This window comes from Cyprinodon tularosa, unplaced genomic scaffold (genome assembly GCF_016077235.1).
Source record: "Cyprinodon tularosa strain WSP-4 unplaced genomic scaffold, ASM1607723v1 ctg98, whole genome shotgun sequence".
Classification (NCBI taxonomy): domain Eukaryota; kingdom Metazoa; phylum Chordata; class Actinopteri; order Cyprinodontiformes; family Cyprinodontidae; genus Cyprinodon; species Cyprinodon tularosa.
Window position 1 is genome coordinate 1242445 of NW_024039762.1, and position 19213 is coordinate 1261657.

General features: G+C 37.6%; 1 protein-coding gene across 1 annotated transcript; it reads right to left on the minus strand.

The window, feature by feature from the left end:
* Nucleotides 1–12178: 12178 nt before the first annotated feature.
* LOC119777111 (urokinase plasminogen activator surface receptor-like) lies at nt 12179–14512 on the minus strand. The gene is made up of 5 exons (XM_038275909.1): nt 14443–14512; nt 13963–14082; nt 13741–13884; nt 13429–13536; nt 12179–13326 (listed from the first exon to the last, which is right to left on the minus strand). Exons 1-5 carry the CDS (start codon nt 14486–14488, stop codon nt 13124–13126), a joined length of 621 nt encoding a protein of 206 aa, XP_038131837.1. The 5' UTR covers nt 14489–14512; the 3' UTR covers nt 12179–13123.
* Between the last annotated feature and the right edge of the window lie 4701 nt (nt 14513–19213).

Below are 19213 nucleotides of genomic sequence, written 5' to 3' on the forward strand. Positions count from 1 at the left end.
TATCCAAGCCAACATTAATGAAATCACAAGGCAATCCCACAACCATATCTTCATATTCTTTGTCTCTCTCCCCCTCTTTCTCTTCCTCTCTCTCTTTCTCTCTCCCTCGTCTTTATTCATCAAAGGACCCTGACTCTTGGTGAACTTCACACTTCATTAATTAATTCATCATCCAAAACCTCAGTATTTATCTTTTGAAATGGCTTTAGCAAACAGTTGAACCTTAGAAATAAGGATAATTAAAAAGAGACAGTATTTGCAATGAATCATATTTAAAGGTAATATTTTAGGTCAACATGAAGTTCAATCTGAAAAACTCACACAGAGAGAAAAGATAATTAGAAGAATTTATTGATAGAAAGTATAGTCTTTGGCGCTCAGACCTCGGCAGGAACATTCATGCTGAATTATGCTTTAACATGCATGAGTAGATAAACGAGAATAGGGATGTTCCCCCGGCCTGAAACTGGTGGTGGTTTAGTCGGAGCTGGTTGACAAGGTGATCTGCTGAGCAGAATGTGGGACTAGAAGACTGAGGGAGCTGACGCCAGGCTTCACTCAGAGACTCGGGAACTGTCCATGATGAGCAAGCATGAAGCGACAGTGGAGAGGAAAAACTCCCGCTTGGGAAGAAACCTCTGGCAGAACCGGGCTCAACATGGTGGTCTTCTGCCGGACCAATGCGGTGAGACAGGGGATGGTGACAACTGGGATTAATACTCTCTGATGAGGTTGAGGTGAAGTCGAGTCATGGGGACGATTCAGCTGCGATGGCGGGGAAGGGGATGGAGGTGGGTGAATTGTCGTCTGAATCGAAGTCCGACATTGCGATTGCAGGAAAGCGGCTGGGATGAAGATTTGGAGCGTTTATAAAGTGAGAGCAGGACGCTGATTGGGCTTGCGGTGGAGTAGTTCGAAGCTGAATGGCTCGCTTCAGAGATGGATTTGCTTCTGATTGGATGGTGGTAAGTCAGAGTTTCTTCAATTGAACTTCCGCTAGAGCTTCATATAGCTTTCAATATCAACAAATAGTATGTTATTTTTGAGGACCAACTCTACCATATTTAAAAATAATGCACATAAATAAATACTTAAAAAAATAAGTAATTGATAGAAAAAGTTGAAGATTATAAAGGGAAATAAATAAATGAGGTGAATATTACAAAGGCAAAAAAATAAAGAAGCTAATTAAAAGAGATATATACATTTATGTCTCACTGAATAATTTGATTCCTACCTAAATTTATTTGTTTATTGTATTTTTGTGGGCAATAAATTGTATGCTTATTTATTTATTTAGCAATTGTTTATGTATTTATTTTTAAATATGGTAGAACTGGTCCTCCATTTATTATATCTCAGCCAAAGATAACCATCCTGAGTCTTTAAGTACACCAATGAAAGCCAGATTACACAAAGTAAGCAAGCACTTAAAGCTAGTGTGTAATAATTTCAGGGATATACATGCAGAAATGTAATATATTATACATAACTATGTTATTTATCATCATCTAGGAGCTCAGCCTCTTAACCTTAATATTTGCGTTGCCTTAGAATTCGTTATTTATAATTACATAGGAGCGGGTCTCGCAGCCATGGAGGCAGACATCTTGCGCTACAGCAGCGCAGAGCCAAAAAACTAGCGATTGCGAGATCGCCCATTACGCTCGAAAGTAACTACGGCAAGTTGAGAGAGATGAACTGAGACGGTACTGAAATCTATACCCTACACAGACTAATGAAATACTATCTGTAAAATTATCTATGTAAACAAACCTCATCACTTGAGAAGGTAGGTGATGCAGACGTCGTGGAAGACATTTTGTCCCGTAACGCTCGCCGTACTGTTGGGGGGGAGAAGCGGTGGGGGGGAGATGTTCATGTTGCTGTGGTCTGCAGTCTGGACGCTAGATGTCGCTGATGAGGTTTGTTTACATAGATAATTATACAGATAGTATTTCATTAGTCTGTGTAGGGTATAGATTTCATGTAGACCTAAGATAATAAATATACCCGTTATTTTTTCTGCATCGTTGTGACGTTTTGGCAATCTCGCAATCGCTAGTTTTTTGGCTCTGCGCTGCCGTAGCGCAAAGATGTCTGCCTCCATGGCTGCGAGACCCGCTCCTATGTAATTATAAATAACGAATTCTAAGGCAACGCAAATATTAAGGTTAAGAGGCTGAGCTCGTAGATGATGATAAATAACATAGTTATGTATAATATATTACATTTCTGACTGTATATCCCTGTAATTATTACACACTGTAGCTTTAATGTTTATGGCTAGTTCTTTTTCTGCAACAGTCTTGGGATACTGTTTCCAGGGTTTAGGTTCCATCTATTCAGTTTAATTATCCTCTTCAGGAATGGATACTGGAGAATGTATAGGAAGGATAAACTGATCAATGATTGGACTTGGCAGTTATTAAGCCGAATCAGTTACACGTGTAGGCAGTGGTTGAAAAAAAAACAAAAACATTTACTTGATTACTGTACTAAAATACTTATCTTTACTCTCTACAGTAACTTTACTTGAGTAATTTTTCTTGAAATGCAAGTTCAAGATGCAAGATAGCACTGAACTTTGGCACCACTGTTTTAGAGATTTCCATTACTTTCCACAAATTTGAGAAACTCAGGGCAGATGTTTTTTAGTAATTTGTATTTTATGAGGGCGTTATTTGTTGCTGTGTGGCCAATTCTTCAATAGGAGAAGTTTTTAAATCAGAGTTGCAGTTTCTTTGTCGTAACTTATCAAACTATTCCATAGTGAATGTGTGAGGAGAATCAAGACTCTCCTCTATTTCTAGTTTTATGGATCAATACATCAGGTGGTTTCTGAAAGTTACAAGGTTCTTTAAAATTGTACAGAAATGCACTGTTATTAGAAAATCAAATTTGTATTGTTGCATACTTAAAGGTATAGTGGAGAGTGTTCTTTTTCCAGGTGGATCATCAAAATAAGTGGTCATTGCTAATTATTCTGGTGATATGTCTATGGAAGGCCATCCTCGTTCCCATTTTCACTTATCGGTGGTGAGTCTGACGTTGTGGAAAATAAGTTTGTACCTGCTGCCAGAGAACAAATTTTAAACAGAGCTTGCACAAGGAAAAATGAGCTTGCGCATGCTCTCGCATACATTTTATAGGTGTTCCCTCTCAGTAGTGGGAACAGGGTTGTGCATGTGCATTTTTTTTTTTAAGTGGAGAGGTCAAGTCTTTTAAAAAAAAAAATCATGAAAACCCTCTACTACACCCTCAAGTACTTTTAGATGCATGTACTTTGTATCAAAGGGATGAGCTAATGTAATACATTTTGGACCTGCTGGAGAACCCAGATCTTCAGAGAGCTCCAGTGGAGTTGGAGTGGACTTGTATTGGTGCTCATGCTCAAACTGTAAAGACATGAACACTGACCTGGAGCGACTCTGCTGTGGGGAAACCCATGAGAACTGTATCAGAAACATGGCCCACATGAAGCTATACTAAATGGATTAAGAGGTGTTGCAAATGGTCGCTTGGGACATCTTTACAATAGAAAATGAGCAAGAGCCTGGAGGAAAGACAGAAATGGCATATAGCCAGTTTGTTCTCTGGCAGCAGGGCAGCATATGTGTAGGAAACAGTGTAGCAATACAGAGTTGTTATGTCTGAAACGTAAGGCACACATTTCTAGACCCAAGGTGACGCTACACTGGGGTCCAGGTCCAGCATTATAATTTAGCATGTTAGTGAGTGTACTGTAAATTGTTTTGATCTTTTTTTATTTTACTCAGAATATACCTTTCACTTATTTATGTGTGTTTGAAAGTAAAGACAAAGCAAAGGAAAAGTGATTTACCATTGGTTGTCATGGGAAACGTAAGATCTCTCCGCAACAAAATTAGTATCATGTGCTGACATGTGAGACATGGTTAAATGGATTTTCCCCAAACTCAGTGGTTTCCCTGGGTGGTTTTTAACTCATCCGTACAGACAGGACTTTTGCGGAGAGTGGACAACAAAGAGGAGGGGGGCTGGCGATGTATGTGAAGGTGAGATGGCGTCGCGCAGCTCATGTTCATGTGAAGGAACAGATATAGTCCTCAGAGGTGGAGCTACGCAAGTTGAGCATGAGACCGTACTATCTCCCACGAGAGTTTGGGCACGTGATTGTGCTCTGTGTATACATTCCTCGCTTTGCGGACACTAATACTGCATGCGATCGGATCCACTGCGCAGTGACCAGGCTGCAGACACATCACCCCCATGCTGTCCTACTTCTATCAAGCCTCCTTTTGTTCCAGCCTCCCACCTCATTTAGTACGTTACGTGTATAACAAGGGACGACGTTAAGGATGCCCCCCACAATCTGACTACATGACCTGCTGCATGGAGAGCACAGTGACCCCTGTACAAGATGCTCCTGTACAACAATAAAAAGGCTTTCAACACAGGGGACAGAGAGGAGCAGTGTAGGGTTCAGCGGGAGCTCCAATGGAGGATCAGGGCGGCAAAGAAAGACTATGGGAGGAAGATGTCGCAGAACAACAACAGAGATGTGTAGAGAAGTCTCAAGAACATCTCTAATTCTGGGCAGATGACCAGCACGACTGCAGAGGATGACACCACGTTTGCAGATGAGTTAAACAGTTTCTTCATCCGGTTTGACTCCCCTCACACTGGCCCCCTCCCTGGCCCCCCTCCACACCTCTCCAACCCTCCAGCCCACCAGAGACCTACCTTTCCTTCTGCCGCCACTCACACCAACCCCAACCCATCCAAACCTTTGGCCCTGCCTTCCTCCCCCTCACAGTCTCTTCAATGCAGGTGAAAGACCAGCTGGTGAGGCTGAAATAGAGCAAAGCCTCAGGACTGGACGACATTCCCACAAGGCTGCTCAGGAGCTGTGTAGATGAGCTCTTTGAGGTCATCAGCTACATCTACAACCTGAGCCCCAGCCTGGGGGATGGTCCCAGCACTGTGAAAGACCTCGTGTGTGGTACCAGTTCCCAAAACGCCACACATCAAGGAACCGGCCGACTTAAAATCAGTTACCCTGACCTCCCAACTCATGAAGACCACGGAGCGCTTCATCCTAGCACAGTTATGCACTGTTGTGAGCCCCACCCTCGACCCGGTGCAGTTTGCTTACCTGTGTTCTGTCAGATCAGCATACCCTGTCAGGCTAACATACTCAATATGGATGCGCAAGACACCAGATCGGTGTTATCACTTTAGTTTTGTACAAAAAATATACTATAAACTACCTCGACAGGCATGTATCGCTTTAGTCATTTGCAAAAAAACAATTTAAGGTCAGATCGCCATATGCTTCAAAAAACACCAAAAAGTAAATAATAAAATAGTTTTCTTGTTCATGACTACTTAGTGTATTCTTGTCCATGTCTTCTGATGACCTCCATTGTGCTCATGGTGCTGTCTTGGATCCAATGGAGGGTGGGTTTTAGGGGTTTAAATTGGAGTCTATATCTAATCCTTTGATGTGGAATGGTTGGATAATATGTAATTCTTTTAGGGCTTTGGGGTAAATTGTATGGTGATTGGTTGTAGTGTTTGCTTAACATGGTGTGACCTAGGGTAAGCAATAACAGGTCAGGGCAGGGCCATAATAGTGGGATCGCTGTGTGGTGTGTGTTTTATTAATAATATATAACAAAAGGAAATGTTTTGTTCTAAGTGTCTGTAGGTAGTGTCTGATTACAGGCCTCTAGCTTGGAATCAGATAAGTGGGTGAGGTGATGTAAAAGTAGACCTAAGTCTGGAAGTCCATGCTCATGTATCACAACCATACAACGGCAGAACAACCTATAACGCTACTGAAAATAAATAACTATCTGATGATATAAACTAAAGGTCACCAATTAGTTCTAAAAACATCTTCAGATGAGCCCTTGCTGATCTCTGGAGAACCACAGAACCAGATTAGTGCCTTACACGGAATTTACTCATGCCAGCTGCAGCCAACATTCTGTCTTACTTTTTGTTGGTTAGCTTGGTTTATGTCACATGACTGCTCCTCATTTTATTAAAACTAAAAACATCAAAGCGCTTTTTTTAAATAACCTGGACACAAACCAAACATTTATCACAATGATCAGCCTGATTTAAATCAAATGAACCGATAAACACACTCACCATAACACAGGGTAGTTGCGACTGGTTCTGATAACGAATGTCCTTGTCTGTATTAAAAGGACAGGTGGCCCAAAACAGGGACTGTCCCCGGAAATCAGGGACGTCTGGTCACTGTACTATATGCCTTACCAAAAGCAGAAGTTAATTCAAGAATTTTTCCCTTTGGTTTGTTTATGACAACAAAAGGAACAAGTTGGTTGATTTCTCACAACCCCAACATATTTTGGAACACCAGGCAATGGAATTTTGTTTAGGTAATCAATGCCAAGAAAGAAAACTGTTGCATAATTTTCAGATAACCTGTAATGCAGTTATCTGAACACAGTGTAGATGCTAACACGTTAATGATATCAGTAAAGACACTTAAAATTAAGCATCAGTATTTGTATTTTATGTGAAAGAACAAATAGGTTTACAAAACAATAAGATATGGAGAATGGGGAAATTAAGTCTGCATGAGTCCACACACATTCCAGAAGGTATTTCTAGACCAATGTGCAAGCAAATGTTGCGACATGAAGTCCTATCTGCATGGAGTCCAAACAAAATATGTGAACAAAGACAAACATGGCAGGGGGGTAGGTATACAGGTGCTGGTCATAAAATTAGAATATCATGAAAAAGTAGATTGATTTCAGTAATTCCATTTAAAAAGTGAAACTTGTATATTATATTCATACATTACATACAAACTCATATATTTCAGATGTTTATTTTGTTTAATTTTGATGATTACAAATGACAACAAATGAAAATCTCAAATTCATCATATCAGAAAATTAGAATATTACTGAAGACCAATAAAAACAAAGGATTTATAGAAATGTTGGCCAACTGAAAAGTATGAACATGAAAAGTATGAGCATGTACAGCACTCAGTATTTAGTTGGGCCTCCTTTGGCCTGTATTACTGCAGCAATGCGGCGTGGCATGGAGTCGATCAGTCTGTGGCACTGCTCAGGTGTTATGATAGCCCAGGTTGCTCTAATAGTGGCTTTTAGCTCTTCTGAATTGTTGGGTCTGGTGTATTGCATCTTCTTCTTCACAATACCCCATAGATTTTCTATGGGGTTAAGGTCAGGAGAGTTTGCTGGCCAATTAAGAACAGGGATACCATGGTCCTTCAACCAGGTACTGGTAGCTTTGGCACTGTGTGCAGGTGCCAAGTCCTGTTGGAAAATGAAATCTGCATCTCCAAAAAGTTGGTCAGCTGCAGGAAGCATGAAGTGCTCTAAAACTTCCTGGTATGTGGCTGCGTTGACCCTGGACCTCAGAAAACACAATGGACCAACACCAGCAGATGACATGGCACCCCAAACCATCACTGACTGTGGAAACTTTACACTGGACTTCAAGCAACGTGGATGAAGTGCCTCTCTTCTTTTCCTCCAGACTCTGGGACCTTGATTTCCAAAGGAAATGCAAAATTTACTTTCATCAGAGAACATGACTTTGGACCACTCACCAGCAGTCCAGTCCTGTTTCTCTTTAGACGCTTCTGACGCTGTCTGTGGTTCAAGAGTGGCTTGACACAAGGAATGCGACAGCAGAAACCCATGTCTTTCATACGTCTGTGTGTGGTGGTTCTTGAAGCACTCACTCCAGCTGCAGTCCACTCTTTGTGAATCTCCCCCACATTTTTGAAGGGGTTTTGTTTCACAATCCTCTCCAGGGTGCGGTTATCTCTCTTGCTTGTACACTTTTTTCGACCACATCTTTTCCTTCCCTTCGCCTCTCTATTAATGTGCTTGGACACTGAGCTCTGTGAACAGCCAGCCTCTTTAGCGATGACCTTTTGTGTCTTGCCCTCCTTGTGCAAGGTGTCGATGGTCATCTTTTGGACAACTGTCAAGTCAGCAGTCTTCCCCATGATTGTGTAGCCTATAGAACTAGACTGAAAGACCATTTAAAGGCTTTTGCAGGTGGTTTGAGTTAATTAGCTGATTAGAGTGTGGCACCAGGGGCCATCAATTTTGAACCTTTTCACAATATTCTAATTTTCTGATATGATGAATTTGAGATTTTCATTTGTTGTCATTTGTAATCATCAAAATTAAACAAAATAAACATCTGAAATATATGAGTTTGTATGTAATGTATGAATATAATATACAAGTTTCACTTTTTAAATGGAATTACTGAAATCAATCTACTTTTTCATGATATTCTAATTTTATGACCAGCACCTGTAATTTAAAAGGCCATTTTCCCTGTGCACTTAAGCCCATAACTGACAAACTGTGTGGAACCAGCTAAATGAAGCAGCCAACTGGTGCCCATCCTAAGGCTATCTGGACTTGGACTGAGTACAAGAAATTGTACTGTTGAGATTTGTGCACATTTGTTGGTGCTTCTTCTTTATGCATATTTTAGAAGACTTAGAAACAGGCACAGATGTTACTTTAAAGAAAAAAAACAGAATAATGTTATATTGTGCATGTCAAAAAATGGAATGTTACACATTGCACATCTCTGTAGTTGGCTGGTAGATCAGTCAGGACTGTGAGTTAAACAATCACACAGATAAACTGCAAAAATATAATTTACAAAGTTCAACTGCAAAATGTATCATTTGTTTTATGTTTGTTTTCTTTTCACAATGTCTGATAGTTACAAATAAAATAGTACATATTGTCCCTATCTTTAGGATAATCCAGGGGCTGCATATATATTTTTTAGATAATAGAACTCAAGATGATTAAAACAACAGCAGTAATTTTACAATCAAGAAAATCTTGTGGAAATTAGCATGCTGCAAAATGACAGTTAACAAAATCACAGAAGAAAGAAAGGGAAAAGCTGAGGTCATGTTAAGTGCCAAGCTTTTCCAGATGGTGTTTAAATTTTTATCTATTCCCAGGGACTGATGTAGTTAAATTGCAAGGTTGATTAGAACATTTTTGGGTAGCACCAAGAGACAAATAAACCAACTTGATGAAAACAAGGTTAAAGAAAATGGTCTGTAGTCTTTTTAGAGGACATTTAGTACTATTAATAAGGATTTCAAATAACTATCAATCACAGATTAGTGTATGACTAAATTTGCTTTCATTTCTGATTTCTTCATTGTGCTTCTACTTAAAATGAGCACCTATTTGTGATGCACAATTTATTAGCTTGACTATTTGCACCATCTTCATAAAATCCCTATGTAATGCCACCCTCTCACTAATTTAAGATCATGCAACCCATAATTAAATGAAGTTATGCTTCTTTACATTGTAACTCATGGCGAAATTCACTTTATTCATATTTAGACTGCACAAACTTTGCACATTCATAGGGTGATCTGTTGCTGTTGCCATGTATTTCTATATTTTCACTTGAGTTTTTTCTGTTTTACAGTTATTGTCTCAAAACTACTATATTTGTTTAATGTGTTTTTTTTTTCCTCCAGCATTTTATTGTTGCACTGTTACAAGTGCAGTGCAAAAATTCCCTCTCTGCATTTAACCCAGTACCTTAGGGAGTAGTTGGCTGCCATTCGCAGTGCCTGGGGTGCAGTGTAGGGTTAAGGGTCATGCTAAGAGAGCCAGCCTGTGGGAGTGAGTTTCAAACTCACAACCTCAGAATTCCAAGCCCCATGACCTAACCACTAGACCACCAATCACTGTTTGTTGTTTGCTACTACACCTGTCTCAGTGCTAATCAAGTGGTTGAATAGAGGTTATTGCAGCAGAATTTTACTATTTGGTCAAACAGGGTGTGTTGTTGTGTTGTATTTTTTTTATGCCCAATAGCATCTTTATTCTCCTACTGTGAGTGCTGATTGCTTTGATGTCCTGAATATTTAGATTGGTCAGATAGCCGTTGAATTAAATTAGAAGAATGAAAGACCAAGCTCAAAAAAACACATTAAAAAATAAATCTAAATCAATGTTTATTCTAGATTTAAAAGGACAGCTTATCTAGAACAGATCATTAGGCCTTCCACAAACACGAGTGAGGTGCACCATTCATGTAGGAGAATAAATTGCATGTGAATGCCAAGAGGAACTTAGCTGTTTTGTTTCTTTTACTGATACTGTAAATGTTAGTTCCCAAAAGGAAAAGATCAGTTCAAGGAAAAGGTTCCTCCAACCACAACTGATTTGCAAGTAAAATTTGTTTTGGCTGTGAAAAGTATGCCAACTGTATTTCAATCCGAAAAACTCACATTAAGAGAAAAGACAATTAGAAGAAATGTATTGATTCAAAGTTAATTACTTTGAATCAATACTCACTCAGACCTCGGCAGGAAAGTCCAGGAAAGGCAGTAAGAGTCCGGGAGGAATGACACTCTGATGAAGCTTTAGCTACGAAGGTGGAGCAGGGGCTGGAGGTGGGTTGAAACAGGGTCATCTGAATGAACTCGCAGATGGATGAAGAAGACCAAGCAGTTTCTTCAGTTGAATTTCCGCCAAGGCTCCATATCAAAATATTCCTCATGTGCAGTAGGAAAATTACAGTTATTTGTTATTTGGAATCCATTTCATCCAAAGAATGTATTCCCTGTTCTTTTCTATAATCATTAGATTCTATGTATTTATGGCAAGCAAACCATATTATGTTATGAAATTCGTGGTGGAAGAAAATTCATGATACAGAAAAAAAATGTTGTTCTAATTGATTTACATTTTAAGCTGGATTTAATTTTATGCACTGCATTGATTTTTTTGCGCACTCAAAATGTGTGAGCAGTGCTTCCGACCAACACTATCCCATAATCAATCTAAATGACTATTAGTATAATTAGTCTATTCATATCACTATGGTAAGCAGCTCACTAAATCATGAAGATGATGTGGAAAAAAATAATGGGTATATTTCCTATCTTAGGCATATATAGAATCTATATATTATATAGAGATTCATAAAATACTATTTATAAAATTATCCATGAAAACAAACCTTTCCATCACTTGACAAGATAGATGATGTGGATGTTGCAGAAGCCATTTTGCAGCATGGGGGCCTCTGTATTGATGAAAGAAGAGAAGCGGTAGGAGCAGATCGTGTTGCTGCATTCTGGCTATTAGATGCTGCTGAAAATTACACACTGTAACTTTAAGAAAATAAAAATTAAATGTTTTTACAACTTGTGTTGTGATTTGCATAAGATATGTTAAAATATACACATACCCCATCCTATCTTGCTTGATTTTAATGTGTATAGCTTACAGCAGCTAAATCTGAAGAGATAAGGGTCATTGGGTTGAAAAAAAAACTGACTTGATTCCTAGTATTTTACCGTGGTAAGACAACCCTCCTGTGTTCAGCCACTATTTGGAAGTTCTGCTGCGTTTTTACATGTGAGTCACAACTGATAACCCTGCTTTTTATGCAGTATCTAATTCTACTAATTTGGCTACTAGAGAAATTAAATAAAACATTTTTATCATAATACTCGTGCCTGATGATATTGATGAAAAAAATGTATTGTAAAAATTGTAAATGTAATGTAAAAACATATTTTATCTGGATTGATTACCACCACGGCTACATCCACATCAGATTGGAGTGCAGTCTCAAATAACTCTGCCTCCATCTCAGCTAGCACAGCAAACAGGTCTCCACCTTTACTAACATGGCCACAGGACACTGGTCTTCAGACTCAGATAATTGGACTATATGTAACCAGACCACTGCCACCTCAGCTAACCAGGCTATGGAACAGACCTCTACTTCTGCAGACGAAGCCAGGGTTCCACACCTCCACCTCAAATGACCGGGCTGAATCTGAACAGTGGATGATTCAGAGAATGGAGCTTGCAAGGATAGTGGAGAAGGGGACAGAGGAGGGTTGGATCAGGGCCTTCAGAATCAAAGTCTGCAATATTTTCCACCAAGGCTTTATTAGTTTTATTTGTTTTTTTCCAATTTGAATATTTCTACAATCATATGGAAGGTCTAGCAGAAGCAGCTTTTAATTTGTCATACATTTAAAAAAAAATTTTTTTTTAAAAGGACACTTTTAAAAAATGTTTCAAAAGCATCAAGTTTTTTATTGTTCATTTGAAATTCACTTTCTTAAGGTTTAGAAAGATGCTGGACACACTTGTTTATTGTTGCTTTTATTCAGCATTCTACATTTTTAAACAGCAAAACAATCATTTGTAAATTTTGTAAAATTGTGCTTGTCATGACAAACCATATCTTTACATTCCTAACAAACCAGCTGAGCGGAGAAGAGTACATTTTTCAAATAAATCATGGCTTTGGGTTAAAATGTAAACTTGGCAGCAGTTAGACTGCTTCTATCAGCTAACAAAATAAGGCAAGAAAAAACAGTGGCCACAGCAGAGCAGCAGGGTGGGACTTGCACTGACGGCACTGTTGCAGTAGTCTCCCTGGCAGCAGCTAAACTTTACACCACTGTACATAGATAGCATTGAAGCAATTTTATCTGAGCACATGAGGTTGGAGGCACAGCCCTTCATTGTACTGTAGCACTAACTCCTGCTGCATTTGCTGAAAAAAAAAATCAGTGGATGATTCAGAGAAAGGAGCTTGCAAAGATAGTGGAGAAGGGGACAGAGGAGGGTTGGATCAGGGCCTTCAGAATCAAAGTCTGCAATATTTTCCACCAAGGCTTTATTAATTTTATTTGTTTTTTTCCTATTTGAATATTTCTACAATCATATGGAAGGTCTAGCAGAAGCAGCTTTTAATTTGTCATACATAAAAAAAAAAAAAAATTTAAAAGGACACTTTTGAAAAAAGTTTCAAAAGCATCAGGTTTTTTATTGTTCTTTTGAAATTGATGTTCTTAAGGTTTAGGAAGATGCTGGACACACTTGTTTATTATTGCTTTTATTCAGCATTCTACATTTTCTAACAGCAAAACAATCATTTGTAAATTTTGTAAAATGGTGCTTGTCATTACAAACCATATCTTTACATTCCTAACAAACCAGCTGAGCTGAGAAGAGTACATTTTTCAAATAAATCATGGCTTTGGGTTAAAATGTAAACTTGGCAGCAGTTAGACTGCTTCTATCAGCTAACAAAATAAGGCAAGAAAAAACAGTGGCACCAGCAAGAGCAGCAGGGTGGGACTTGCACTGACGGCACTGTTGCAGTAGTCTCCCTGGCAGCAGCTAAACTTTACACCACTGTACATAGATAGCATTGAAGCAATTTTATCTGAGCACATGAGGTTGGAGGCACAGCCCTTCATCGTAGCACTAACTCCTGCTGCATTTGCTGAAAAAAACAATTTGAATTTGTCATGTGAGTAACATGTTTGGAACTTTTGTTAAAAATGTTATCGAAATAATTATGGTATAAAACATGCTGGCCTCTTACCTGTCAGTTTCATGCAGTGGTTTTCCTCCCCTTGACAATTAACAGTCTGGGTGCAATCCTCTCCCTCGCAGCTGAAGCACTTTTTGCCATTTGGAGTGGATTTATAGTCTAAGATACAAAGATACTTATTCCTTGAAAGGATTAAAACTTAAAAAATTTCTCTTTCACCTTCACTTTAGTTTAATTTTAATTTAATCCATTCCTACTTCTACATTTAAAAATCGTATAAGTCTCAAGTAATACATGTTTGTTTGTTTAACTCTCTTAAGCAAAGTATGAAAATAAAAAAAAACCCACTAGGAATTCAATTACCTGGAAATTTGTTGTTACAGAGCTTTGTAGTGCAGCATGAGGTCATTTGTACGCTTTTGATTTTTCCAAGGTTAATGGAGCCTTCAATACAGTCTTCAGGCATGGCGCAAGCTTTGACTTCCATTTGAGGAATCTCATTTTCTCCTATGACAAAGAACGCATACGTTTAAGTCAGTTACAAACTAGCGGCCATAAACAATGTAAAAGTATACAGTTACACACCGTAATATGCAACAACTCTTGATGCTAGGCACTGGGACTTCTGTGAGGGACATTCTGCTATTTTGTCATTGCATTTCCCATAGGCATCCAGTGAACATTCATAGCATTGCAGGGAATCAGCTGTTTAACACAAAAAAGAATACCCACTTTTATGTCAACAAAGTATGAAGTAAACAATGTTACTTAAATATTTCTAGATACTAATACGACAAAAAAGGCTGTAACAGCATGAGAAGGAATATAATTTACAACACAGAATAAAAAAAAAAAAAAAACAGAAAATACCTCATATCTAGAGAGTTTTTAATATGTAGTAGTTTCTACCTTAAATCAAATCAGTTAACTGTGAGCTTTTTTATAAACCAATATAAAATGAAAAGAAGCCTAAAAAAAATAGTAAACAGAAGATAAGTGTAACCTAATGAATAACCCACACTCTTTGTAAAATAAAAATAATATTCAATTAAATAAAAAACTTACTTTTTGGGAGAAAGAATGCCCCAAGAAACAATATGAAGAGGAACATTTTGCTGCTGCTACACAGGTGAGTTCTACCTTTCTTGGTGAATATATACAGAACTTCTTGTGGGAGGGGCCTTTGACCACCAGTTGTATGCCTCCTACTCAACTGATGCAGCTACTTGAAATTAGGCAGATATTCCTGCTTGCTTTCTGATTTGTAGAATCATAATCCTTTTAATAATACATTTAAAAATGTTTTCCTTTTTCATTATTATTATGGTTTCCTATTGTAAAGACCTATTTTGTAGAAAAGGCTAAACCAAATTGGATACTTTTATGAGCATCCAACATTGAGATACTTGTCTTTCATAAGAAATTATAGGCATACGTATTAGATCGTTTAACAGTATCATTATACCAACAGTCAGTTTAGGCTTCCTTGAATAAGAATGGGACCAAAGGTATGTTTGTCAAGGAAGCAAGTGCAAAAAAGTTTTTTAGATGCTCAAAGCAAAGGAAAAAGTTATAAATTCATTTTAATAGTAGTGGTCTGATACAATTTTTTCATCATATGATAACCCCAAAAGCAGTTACAGACACTTTGCATTTGTTAGGGTTAGGTATTGTTTCCTATATTTTAGATCCAAGAATTCAATCTGGCACTATTCCTCTTGTGTGGGAAACGGTCCTTGTTGAATTAATAAAAGCAATACTACTGTAATTTTCTCAGATGGTTTTATCACAACATAAATAAAAAGGTTTCATTTCTGCTTTATGTGAACACATCTAGGCCTATTCTCTACATTATGTCCAACTATGTTAATTCTAGCTCAAACATATCAGTTTCATTTTATGAGAAATGAAACCTAAGCATTTCCCCTGAACTGACTTAAGTTTTTTAGTTTTAAAAGGAAGTAAGACTAGCACATAATCAATAACAGAACTAAATAAAACTAAAAGCTACTGAGCTTACATATAAATAATGATTAGATAAAAAGACTGTGATTACTATTCATGGTTGTATGTTTCGGCAACAAAAGAGAAACAATCCCTATCTAGCAGATGGTGATAGCATTTGCATTATCATTGGACCATGGCTTAAAACATTCTGAGTTAAACTCATAGACTAATGTCTTAATCATTAAACCATACCAATTAATATAAAATTAGCAGTTAGATCAGCGAAAATTAGAGTTTTTAATATCTTCAAGGACTTGCAATGAAATGGGCATGTTCCATGATGCAGAATGTTTCAACGAATTAAGGGATATAAATTACAAACATTAAGAGAAATGTATCATAACATATTGTTCTTAGCAACCTATAGTTATTAAGGAGTTTGTGATATGGTGTCAAAAAAAATCATCTGAACCTAAATAAAAAATAAAAAAAACACAAGGTAGATAATTGTCAATTTTAGAAGAAACAGGAAAAAGTTGGATACTATGACCATATAAGAAGAAGTGAAGGTCGTGGAGGAGTATGAATACCTGGTGTCCAGCTAAACAACAGACTGGAATATGAAGTCGTCTACAAGAAGGGACAGAAATGACTGCAGCTCTATTGGAAGCTTAGGTTCTTCAGTGTTTGCTAGCCTGGCCAGTCAGACTGAGTAACACATATAATTCACATGTAATTCATTACTTTGTGAAATGTGATTTTTTTTTTTGCGTTGCCGTTCCTATTTTCAAATATGAGTGACTTGTATGTTATCTCCTGTGTTAACTGCAGTCATACAACGCAAATGTCCCACATGTGCAGTAGAGGACACAATGACATCACAGGCCAACATGCTCTGTATTTACAATAGTAAACATCGATGGCAGTGCCTATGGTAGAGCCTATCTAGCGATTTTTCCCAACCATAAAAACACAATCTTTGCAAGATGGTTAAACGTAAATACTGCGCTCCGCATTATCGTCTGCCATGGTTGTTGTTTTTCTTGCCGCTTCTTCATAGCAAGACCCAGAATAGTGACCTTTGTCGGGTATTAATGGCGTTCAGGTCGGATGAATGCGACCTGGCCATTCAGGCACAGTTTTGCATTTGAAAAAATACGATTAGTATCGGATTAAGGACCACATAGCCAAATGGCCTGGGTTGCATTGGAAAAAATCGGACCTGTGTTGTTCAGACAGCCATGAAAAGATCAGATACAGGCAGCATATGGGCCAAAAAAAATCAGATTTGGGTCCCTTCAGGCTGCAGTGTGAAAGTAGCCTAGAAGAAAATGAATGAAGTTTAGATGAATGCTGATTCTTCCGGTTCATAGGTCAGTATTGGTGGCACTTCCTATGACTCAGTAGCTCTCAGCCTAAAGGTTGGTTGGCACTATATAAATTAACCGGTTTAGTTGAACTATTTGTTGTTTTAAAGTTATAGAGGACCATCTTTTATTTCTTAGTGGACCATCTAAATAAGTGGTCGTCCCAATTGTCAATCATTCTGGTGATATGTTTATGTGAGGATGTCCTACATGCCCGTTCCGTTAGCTATGTGTTTCTGCGCATGCACACTTTCAGATGAGCTATGGTTTCGGACAGTCATTAAAGCTCACCTTTCTAATCTTTGAAAATGGCAAAGGGTCGTAATAGAAAAAGTGTCTACAAAGTGTATGAGAAGAAAAGAAAGGCCTCAGAAGAGGCAGATATATCCTGGAATGCTTTGCACGGAGAGCTCTCCTCGCAAAGCATTATGGAATTTTCTGTGACAGGTAACAGAATGGTAAGTTGACTGAGCTCACTATAAAGTCCCTGCTCTATATAGTGATTGAGGGATTTAGGGGTTAGGGCAGACGTTCGGACACGGTAACCTTGTATGCGCTATGAGTACAGCAACTTTTAAACAGAGCATGCACCAGGAAAAATGGGCTTATGCATGCTGTCACATGCACATTGTTTTTTTTTAAAGTGGAGAGGGCATGGGTTTTTAAAAATCTAATAAAATCCTCCAAAATACCTTTAAATTAAATTTAAGATGGATTTCACCTCTTTTCCTCATTATAAACTTTAGTACAATATAACTATCCACACTGAACTGTGAAATGATTGTATCATTATGTTGGTAATTGGTTCTATTAATTTGCTGTAATTGTACTTAGTAGTTTGAAATATTTTTGCCTGGACTTGGATTTTTTCACATGAAAAATTCTTGTATTTTTGGAATGTTGCCTTCTCATTGGTTGGCTGGAATTTCACATGTCAATACATGACATGTCAAAAGTTTTTTTGTTAAAATCAAATAACCAAACCTATTGAAGTTCAACAGGAGTGGGATGTCAAAGGGCAGCCAACACAGAAAAAAACAAATAACCTGTATCTAGAAACAATTTAACCATAAAACTATTTTTATTATAGTTTTAAATGTACAGTTTCTCTATTAAAGATCGTATGACCTTTAACAAACACCCCATAGCAGGTTTTTCGTGTTGAAGGAAAATTTGCTGGGGAATGCAAACAGCAACTTGGCTGTTTTGACTAATATAACGACTCTGTAAATTTCAAGTCCCTTGAGAAAATAGATCAGCACCAAGAAAGGGTTCCTCCTTTGAAAATGATTTGCAAGTAAAATATGTTTTGCCTGTACCAACTGCAGATCAAAATGCTCTCCAGGTGCAGCAGGAATAGTAGAGTTGTTTGTTATTTAGAATTCAAATAATCAAATTTGCCTAAAGAAAAACTAACTATTTGGACATGTATGGATATGTATAAGAATATGTTGCACAAAGAGAATCTAATGAGAGTCAAAAGGGCTATTCCATTCCCCTCTTTCTAATGCCTTCTCCGTATCCATGAAGGGCACTCATCTGACTGACATGGTGTGTACAACAGTCGAACAGCTGAATTATTTTTTATGTGTATTGGAGCTTTTTTAAAAGAAAGAAATCGTTCATGCTAAATCTATAGAAAATAAGCAAACCAATTTCTATGCGTTATTTGATTTTTTTATGAAAAATAAAGACACTCAAAATGACAACATGAAAGTCTTGCATTTCTCAAAGAAACACAATCCAAAAACCAGTGTACAAAATAGTTTGATACAGGTGAGCACTATTAAACTTCGGTGGGGTTAATGTATGAGAAGTACTCTTAAAACATAGGTTTTCTGGCATAGCTTCTAACCACTCCGTCCACTCTTAATTTATTACAGCTATACAACGATCAGTTGTTAATCCCATAATTTTTACATATTTTTTATTTGTAAATGTATCATTTATTTTTCAGAGCACTCATTTATGGTAATTTTAAAATTGCTTCTAGGTTGACTTAAAAATATCTTTCTTTTGTGGTACTTATCTTATTCAAAAACTCAATATCTACTTGAAAGAAGGTAACTTCAAAGGGTAGTTTATTTGTGGTCCTCCACTTCAAGTTTCATAGTTAGCAACCTGGTCATGTTTATGTGATTACATATAAGCAAGGTGTTAGAACACAAATTGCAGATATACAGAGCAACAACAACATACTTTTGCTGTTTCCTCTATGCAGTTAGAACTTAAAAAGTACGATAGACATATAGACATAACTATAAGAAATAGCACAGTATAACCTCACAATTTTGGATTTGGAAAAGTAAAAGATTTTGTCTTCAAGATATGCCTGCAGTCTATGTTAAATGTTACTTTCAACGGGATTCATGGATAAAGGTAGCAGAGTATCATCAGCATAACAGGGGAAATTAATCCCATGCTATCTAATAATTCTACTAATTGGGAGCATATATATATAGTAAAGAGAATTGGTCATAGAACTGATCCCTTCAGTACTCCACAGATAACTCTGGAGCTTG

Coding starts and splice junctions, on each gene's coding strand:
- LOC119777111 (XM_038275909.1), bottom strand. CDS start 14,488: ATGTTCCTCTTCATATTGTTTCTTGGGGCATTCTTTCTCCCAAAAA. Junction 14,083..14,442: donor GGCATTCTTTCTCCCAAAAA/GTAAGTTTTTTA, acceptor TGTGTTAAACAG/CTGATTCCCTGCAATGCTAT. Junction 13,537..13,740: donor CTGTAACAACAAATTTCCAG/GTAATTGAATTC, acceptor TTTGTATCTTAG/ACTATAAATCCACTCCAAAT.